At 48.2% G+C, this 9,332-nt stretch overlaps 1 protein-coding gene across 2 annotated transcripts in view; it reads right to left on the reverse strand.

Annotated features, from left to right (window-relative positions):
* The window catches only part of USP22 (ubiquitin specific peptidase 22), a 98,189-nt gene extending 89,895 nt beyond the window's left edge, over positions 1-8,294 (reverse strand). For both annotated transcript variants that reach the window (XM_032197340.1, XM_032197339.1), the window contains exon 1: positions 8,090-8,294. In XM_032197340.1, coding sequence (XP_032053231.1) covers positions 8,090-8,215 — 126 coding nt within the window. In that variant the 5' untranslated portion in view covers positions 8,216-8,294. The remainder of the gene's footprint in view (positions 1-8,089) is intronic.
* Positions 8,295-9,332: the final 1,038 nt, after the last annotated feature.

The raw sequence follows: 9,332 nt of genomic DNA on the forward strand, positions 1-9,332 counted from the left end.
GTGCCAACACACTGCACTAAGACAACCCAAGTTTGTATTTTATGGAAAACAAAAGCCCTTTACAAACAGAAACAAAACATACATATAAAAGCCCTGACATTATATTTAAAAAAAAAAAAAATCTGATGCCAAATCCCAACAAAAAGCCTCCTTAGATGCATGAACTCCTGAGTGAAAGGCAAGGCAATCACCACAAATGGAACCGAGCGCTTTATACTCCGTTATCCACTTAGCTACAACCAAGTACTACCAGGTCTTTTGTGTGTTTAAGCAAAAGAAATATTTCTTATTACTAATTTTGTAATTTTCACTTTTTACAGTTCTACATATTGCTTTCCAACCTGTGGATTTGCATACACATGGATGAAAACAATTGGTTTAATGCACCGGGGCATGCACTGCAGCACAGAACTCCAGGCGACAGCAATAATGAAAAAGACAAAATATTCTAATAAACTGAAACGTAGATTAATCACCTCTACTAGTTAAGTCTACAGAAATACAACTCATGGAATAAGCACAGATTCCTACAGCCTACATGTACAAGCAGAAGAGCTCAACTGGGCACGGAAACCAAGCGCCACGCTGCAGGAAAAACGGGGCTGGGAGCGCGGCGAAACGCAGGTTCTCTTCTGCACTTACTATTAAGGCAATGTCACATTTAGCCAGCTGCTTCTCACTGCCATGAAGAATACGAGGATGTTTAAAATATTTGGCATGTTTTGTGTTGTCAGAATTTGTTACAGTACACCAGAATTTGCCCTGGCCCCAGTGTTTAAGCTAAAAGAGATACTGCATTTGTTAAGTGTGTTGAAAACAACTTTTGTTACCATGCCCGCTCTTTTTTTTTTTTGTGTGTTTCACCTTGCCAAATACACAATTTTTTAATTCAGTGACAGATTTAGTACACTGTAGACCTTCAGAGGAGTATTTCCCAGGGATAGGCTGACATCACCAGCCATGCACAAGGCAGACAAGAAGAGTCATGTTAATTTCGAGCTCCATTAAGCACAGGAGAGGAAGAAGGAAACAACAAAAAAAAAAAAATCTTTACCAACTTGGAAAAATCAGCAGATACTCAGAAAGTAAAAAAATAAGGAATTTTTAAGTAGTGTTACACATAGCTGACAGGCTTTCAAAAAAACTTGACTAAAACTACGTAAGAACTGGAAGAAGTCTGAATATTTGCTTTATTTCGTGCACAAAAGAATGTGAGGAGACAGGCTGTTTGCTAATCAGTCACCTACTGATAAAGTGAATCTCAGGTTACCCGGAGTCAATTGGTGTCTGGTAACAGTTCACTCTACCGATCATCAAATAGGTCTTGAGTAGATAAAATAAGTTTTTTTCTTAAATAGGAGATAGCGACACAGCAGAGGCTGTCCTGGCACTGAAGTAAACCAGGCGTCACTCCGAAGTTGCTCTGCGAGTTGCATTCACCTGGTACCACTATTTGGAAACGTGTTTTGAAGAGAACAGAGGTTAATTTTGCAATGACTAACTCGTTACAGCCTTGATTGTACTACGAGCTAATGCAGCGAAGTTCTTATCTTGAATTAAGCAGGGTGTACATAAAGGACTGCCAGATCGATATGCAAAAGAACACCACTACCAAGACAGAGCTTTCACCCGGTCCAAATACATCCATCAGCTTCCAGAACCACTTCTGTCCAGGGAAGGTTCCCAGCTCAGCCCTCTCGGATAACATCTGGCTCTCCACGCACTCCAGCACTGCTTGCTGACAACACGGGCCAGGCTAACAAAATATGCTGTAATGCTATCGTAGCATTTCACTCACTTAGCTCCACTGCCCACAGGTTAACAAGAGCCTGGAGACAGCTGCTCTAGGCAGCCCGCGCTGTCCAAGCCCAAAGAGGCTCTACCAAAGATGACTTTTTTTTACAGTACATTTCTAGTGAATCCAGCAGAACGCACACAGGTCACCTTCAGATTGCCTTTGCTGTGATGCCACTGACTGATATAAGCAGGAGGGTGCATGCATCTCACCTTCGATGCTGCCATATGCTACAGATCCATCAGAAGTACTTGGAGAACCATGAGAATACAAGAATTTAAAAAAAAAAATACAATTTGTTATCAGCCATGCCTTCAATTTCATCTGGCTGTTAAGAGCACCACATCTCCGCGTCTACCAGGAAATAAACAGGCGGCAAGAAGTCAACCATGCAAAACCAAGAAAAAACCATGGGTGCTACGTTTTGTGAGAAACACAAACATTTGAACTGAAATAATCCTTTTCTGGTTTAAAACAGACCAGCCACCACAAGGATTCGCACAAACATTTGCGACAGTGATCGTTACAAAGCAGGACCCGCAGAGCACATCCAAAGGAAAACAAACTTGCTTTTTTTTTTTTCCCCTCAAAGACTCAAGAAATAGTAAGCCAGGAGAAAGGGAGTCAAAGTCGCAAGCAGGTGACTTGCACCACCAGTCTGTAGCATTTACCCGCTGATTTGTTACTGCAGCACTAAGACAGAAAATCCTCAAATGAAAGAAAAAGGGTAGAAGGTTTAGAACTGATCTGCAGCCCTGGTTTCATGTTAGCGCGACAGATTAAGGCCTGAAACAAAAATGAGGATATCAGCTAGCCTTTGTTTGGGGTTTAAAGCTTTGATGGCTTAAAATAAAGCTCAGCAGATAGTCCAACAAATCAAGCAAACCCATTCTGCTCTGCTCACCTTCGCGCTATGAGCCGTCATTCTGGTTTTAAAGGTTTCAACATTTTGGGCGTGTTTTTTATTATTTTTTTTAAGCAAGTAAGATCATTGACTTCAGACAAAATTAAAGAGATGCTACAGCGGCCTCCCAGAAAACAGCCTGGCTGTTAGGAAACCTTTACTCCTGATCGGACTATATAAAAAAAGAAGCAGCTTTCTTCAGAGTAAAGTTGGGGGAAGTCTGCATTTCCTTTGCCCTTTTGTCTCTCCATCCCTATTAAAAAGGAACAGAACTACTTACTACTCATGAATCAGCCTCAATGATAAGGAACTGTGTAACCTTTGGATCAGACATCTGACTGTAAGTGCTAACCTGGGAGGGTGGGCACATGCGTTCCGATAAGTCCTGGTGGTTCGGATCCCACAGCTTCAGAACTGGTACTCGTTACTCTGAGTTCATGGCACAAGGCTAATTCCTAACCTTCAGCCAAGAAACCAACCACTTCTTTAAAATCCATGGTACAGGACACAGAGCAACAAGAAGAGGAAGGACTTTTTGCAAGGCTCTACTGTGTGCAGAGCTAAAACCTAATGCCTGGGCACTCCTGCACCACAGGCTGTGCCTTCACACCCAGAGGAAAGAGAACATTACCTTCAGCACGTTTAAGGACCTTTTTACTCCTTACAGGTTAAGGGCTAAGGAAGGTTGTTTGTTTACAAAACTGGACGCTTTCTGAATAATGAAGCTTGCAGTTGATTTTGACACTTCTTACGGGCCTTCAGGGAGAAGGTGGTCCCCACAACACATGGCAAGAACATCCTTCCTGAGTGAATCAGATAGCTCACACAGGCAGCCAAAGCGGAGCGTGCAGCTGAAAGAGAGACATGCTTCTCGAATCCTGGAATCCTCTTTCAAATTCTCCACGGGATTTGTAATCCAGAAGTTTGGTGCATATGCTAAAAATGTTAAAGAAAAACAAGCTAAGATTTCCTTATTAATTTAAGAAATAAAAATACCACGTCTGAGAAGGCAGCACAGCCTGGTAAGGTTCTTCGCCCATCTGTTATGATAAAAAGCAAATTGCCTCCGCAACACTTCCCTGTTCCTGGACAGGTACGTGAGGCAAGGCTGCAAGGGAGAAAGCAAGAGAGCAAGCATGCCTCAACAGGCATTCGAGGAGAAGGTCACTTCAGCAAGAACTTAACCCATCAATACAGACTGAACCACAATACCTGCTACTGGAAATATGACACAGCATTTACTTGCTAGATTATGAAACTTTTCCTACTCTGAAAGTTAGGAAATGAACCAAAGCCATTTTGGTTTCAAGTATCTATGAATTAATTCTCCGTGAATTATTAGAAGAAAGGATTCAAAGTCAGAAGAAATACCTGCAGAAAGATCACCACCAATAAAGCAGGATGTTTCTGAGAGCATCATTGGCTTGCAGCGTCCATGTGATGGAAGAATAATGGAAAAACAACAGGAAGAAATACGCTAGAACACACCCACTACCGAAGAGAGCGTACAGCCTGGGACAGGCAATTGTGCTTTGGTCTGTTGTGAGAAACACAAAACAGTCTGAGATTTCAGGCAGGACCTTGTCTGTACCACGGCCATGCTCATGACTAGCAGATCACTTCATCACAACATCAAGCACCTTTTCAGAGCAGCAATGTTAAGACCCATTCAGAACCAGAAGGGCAGCTTGCCTCCAAGGCAGGAGGCCCAACTGCTGCCCTTCAAGTGCTGAAGCCATTACTTACCAGCTCCCAGACACAAAGATGCATCTACATGTCTAAATGTTCTCTGATGGGGACCAGAAACCGTTCAGCACTGCAAAACAGATTTTCTCATCTGTAACTGCAAAGGAATAAGCAAAGCTTTTCAAGTGTGACTCTACAGACAAGACGGAGAAGCTGACGTGAGGGGCTGGCACTAAGTCTTTTTAGCATCCTCTGCCTCTTCCATAATTCCTGAGCAGGGAGCAATGCTGTCAAATTTAGGGACCTCCTATACAGTGTTACTGGGAGGTATTTTCTACATCAAAATACCCAAGGTAAAGCCCATGACCTATAGAAGTTGATGGCAAAGCTCTTATTCATTAAACAGATACTACCACAAATTAAAAATCAAGGCTTACTGGTCAAAGTCCCAAAGTCAAGACAGTCAACACTGATTTTGTGCCACTTGACATACACCTTCAGTGCTGAAAGCTACTTCCAACTTTTTGTCACCATTATTACAATTTCAAGACCGAGTCTTCTGATTTCTTCCTCTACCTCTTCTCCTGTTCCACTCTTCAAACAATCTGAGGCTCGGGTTTTGTCTTCACTTCTGCTTTACCATCAGCAGCACATCTACACCACGGCAAAGCCTCTTCCTACTAACAGCACGTAGCACGACTGCTGCACTTACTACTTTGGCCAAGATGCAGGGAGGCAAGCGACAGCTTAGCTCCTTGATGCAGACACAACGATGCACCAGCCTGAGAGCTGAAATCCCACGTAAGCAACGCTTCAGAAGCGAATACAATCCTGAAACCCTTCACCAGCATTCCAGCATCTTCACAGGTATACTCGTATTTACCTCTCGCTTCCGACTGAGAAATCAAATCTACATTCAGGAGATAGCTTTCCAGCCACAAACAATGCTCTACAGCTATTTTATTTAAAACCCTGGATGTAAAGCGTGCTGAACTGAGAGCTAAAGCCAATAAAAGGCTATTCGCGGGAAAGGTACGTATTAAAAACGAATAGCAAACAGCAAGCAGTGTTAAAATGGTCTTCCAAATCATAATGCAGTAAGCAGCCTAAGTAAAGCGGGAGGAATGGACACTTTCTGCCCCCTGCAGTTTCTATTGCTATCTCGATTTTTAAGACAGCCTTAGGAGGGATAGGTGGTACATTAGCATTCCAGAAACCTAACAATTTAACATCTGGCTACCTAGCACCAACAGCCAAAACATTTTTTTATACCTAGGCTCATTTGAATCACAGTTAAATTAATCAACGTTTCCTATTAATGATCACCTAGCTGCTTTGAATGTTTCCTGCGGTACCTGACCGATGTGATTGTCCCTGGCTTTGCAACAGAAACGACAATCACCTCCCACCAAACCTTTATTTGACTTCTTCATTTTGATTAGCATTAGGGACAGGGATTCTCGCCAACACACTGGTACTCTCAAGAAGTCAGGGACGTGCCCCTAAAATGTACACACACACACGCCCTATATATTATACATAAAGAATGTATGCCTGTGTACATTTATAACCCCATATAAAGGGGAGTGGATTTTCTAGTTATTAGATTGCAAATATTCCTCAAAACAGAAGATGCTATTTATGAAATTTTACATTTAAAGCTGCAGGGCACACATATGGACGAAGATTTTGGTAAAGAAAAAAATCTACAGGAGGTCTCACGTCCACATACAGGAGAGTTAAGTACCGTTACTGCTTAAGCTCTTTCTTCAGTCTTTATGAATGCAGACTGGGAACTGAACCCCAAATTCATCTAGCCAAAGTCTCTCTCTGTCTGTGATCACTTACTCCCACACGTTTCAGGCTGGCTGAATGCAAGAATCCAACTATTTTCAGGGTGGGTGGTAACCTGCTTTAAAGAAAAAAAATATGCATTTTTATCATATACTTGGAAAACCGATGTTTTCCGTGAGATGATAATTTTGAAACAATCTTGTTCTGCTTTATGAGCCTGACCGTACAAAGAAGTAAAGAGGAATTGAGAACAGGCCGATTACAGTAGGAAATTATTTATTGCCAGCTGATTTTTAACCAATAATGAGCGCATCACTACTGTTAGATTTCATAAGAAAAAAAAGAAAAACTGTTGCAGCATGCCAATGATATGCAGGCTACAAAGGATGCTCCATACTAAAATAGGAAAGTTGAAGTGTGAATTTCACTGATGAAATGCACCTGAGACATCTTCTTTCCTCACCTAGATTTTTTATTCCAAAACACATGTGCATTTTTCCTCTATTTAAGCTGTTAGTACCCCACAGCATATACCCATTTTTATTTTGACATACTGAAGGTTAAATAGAGCCAGACGTATACCACTATACTTCATGACGTTAGTTTGCAATGGATTACATAGGTTGAAAACAACTTTGGCGATGTTTTGCGGGTTTACCAACTGAATGACTATACTTAAAATGTTTCTCCTGCGATCCCATTTTTTCCCCTTTAAGTAAAAAAGGGACAACTGGGTTGTCCTGAGAACACAAACCGAACACAGGAGAGCTGTGAACTGCCTCACCCCTGAAGACCATCACTGACACCATCACCGCTTCTGTTAGGAATAACGAGCACCAACCAGGAGCAGAAAGTTTTTCATGGCTTGCTTCACCACCAGCAGGACCTGGGCTGTCCCAAACCCCAACTTTTCCTATGTGTGGCTGCTGCGCTCCCCTTCTGGGCCACGAACACCATCACCGATAGAAATCTGCAAAGTCACTTCCAAGTAAAAACTAGTTGATTCTCGGGAAAACAGCAGCGAGGTGAACAGTTAAGGGGCATCCTCCAGCAACGTGCATTCGGCCAGGAGCTGAATTTTCAACGATACGTGGGAAAAACCCCGGAATCCCCTCAATTCAGGAGGATTTTTCCCTCCTGCTGCCTGCCCTGAGCACCCACACACCCCAAGCACAAACTCCCCTCTCCCTTTTCATACCCTACACAGCGGGCTCCTTCCCCCAAACCCCGCTGCAGCAAGAATCCCCTTTCCCTAGGGATTCACCCCAAGGAGCAGCGCTGGATTTTGAGAAAGGATAAAACATTTTAAAAGGAAATAAACCACCCCCCCCACACACCCCCCAAAACCACCCACCCCACGGCCATTGTGCCTCGAGGCTTCCCCCCCCCACCCCCCTAGAAGCACACACCGAGGCCCCACAAAGCCGGGCCGCGGGCCGGCCGTGCCCATGGCCCTGGGGCTCCCCTCCCTTCCCTTCCCCTCCCCTGTTGGCCCTTCCCCTCCCTTCCCTTCCCTTCCCCTCCCCCGCCGCCGGGTTCCGGGAAGCCTCCGGTGCCTCCCGCACCTCCGGGAGGCGGCGGCGCTGCGGAACGGCCCCAGCACGGCTTGGGGGGGGGGGGCGAGGAAGGGAAGGGGGCAACAAGAGAAAGGGGCAACGAGGGAGGGAGACCCCCGAGGGGTGAGGGGAGGGGGTCGTGGCCCCTTGCTACAACCCCGCTGCCCCCTCCCCCGGCCTCATGGGGAGGCAAGAGGGGGGCTCGGGAGCTCCGTGGTCCCCCCCCCAAGCCCCCTAAGGGAGGGAGGGGAAGGGGAGGGGAAGGTGTAGGGTTAATGGGGAGGTGGGGAGGGGGGGTGTGAGCCGCCCCCCCCCCCCCCCCCCCCCCCCCCCCCCCCCCCCCCCCATGGGTACCTTTCGCTTCCTGGTCTCGGCCGAGCCGCTCCAGACGAAGCACTGGTAGATGGCCCGCAGGTTCTGCTTCCAGTTCTCCACCTTGAAGCCGGTCACATGGCAGCACCCGGCCGCCGGCGGACTCATGTCAGACCCCCCCACATCAATCCGCCCGACGAACGGGCCGGGCCGGGCCGGGCCGGGCCGGGGGGCAGCGAGCCGGCCCCTTCACCCTCCTCCTCCTCCTTCCTCCTCCTCCTCCTCTTCCTCCTCCTTCCTCCTCCTCCGCAGCGCCGGGCACGCGTGTAGCCCCCCCCCCACCCCCCCCCTTTCCCCCCCTCCTTCTTCCCCCGCCCTCCTCAGGGGCTCGGGCCCCTCCCGCCGCCTCCTGCCGCCCGCCGCCCCCACATAGAAGCCCCGGCCCCCGAACAAAAGCGAGGCGGCGGCGGCGGCGCTGCCTCACACCACACACACAAAGATGGGGGCTCCCCTCAGGCGGCCCTCTACCTCATAGAGGCCGCCGGGAGGGGAATAAGAATTAAAAAAAAAAAAAATTAAAAAAAAAAAAAAAAAAAGGGGGGAAAGGGGGAGGGGGGCGAGGCCCCGCCCGCCGCCACCGCCGCTCCCCTGCAGCCACCCGCCCGCCCGCCCGCACGGGGCCTGTCTCTTTAAATCGCCGCCCCCCCCTCCCTCCCCGCTTTGCTTCCTTCCTTCCTTCTTTCCTCTCCCCCCCCTCCGCCCGCCGGGTGCGCTGGTCCGAGCCGCTAAGTCAACCCAGCCCGCCAGGCCCGCGGTGGGATAGACCAACGGGGAAAGGGGGGGGTGATCGGCCCCGCCGCACGGGAGGGAGGGAGGGAGGGTGGGAGGTGGAAGGGGGGAGGAGCGATGCTATTGGTCCGCCCGCCTGTCACTCCGCCGTTGAGGCTCGTCTCATTGGTTCGTTTCCGTCTCCCCCCTCCTCCCTACCTAGCGTTTCCCCCTGCCGGATAGGGGCGGGGAGAACTCGTCTGACTGACAGGCCACGCAGCCAACGGAAAGAAGAGGCAGCAACTCCGTTTAGAATGCTGCCTTCGGATTGGTTATATCACCCGTCAATCGCACAGCGAGCCGCGAGCCGATTGGCGGAGAGGCGCGGCGGGGGCGGTGCCGCTCGGCAGCGGCAGCGGCAGCCTGCGCTGTGGGGGCAGCGGCGCTGTCACATCCGCCGGGCTCGGCCTCGGGGCTGCCTGAGGGGAGCGGGGCCGCGGGGCGGGCAGCGCCCGGC

The sequence above is a fragment of the Aythya fuligula genome, chromosome 15, assembly GCF_009819795.1.
Source record: "Aythya fuligula isolate bAytFul2 chromosome 15, bAytFul2.pri, whole genome shotgun sequence".
Lineage (NCBI taxonomy): Eukaryota > Metazoa > Chordata > Aves > Anseriformes > Anatidae > Aythya > Aythya fuligula.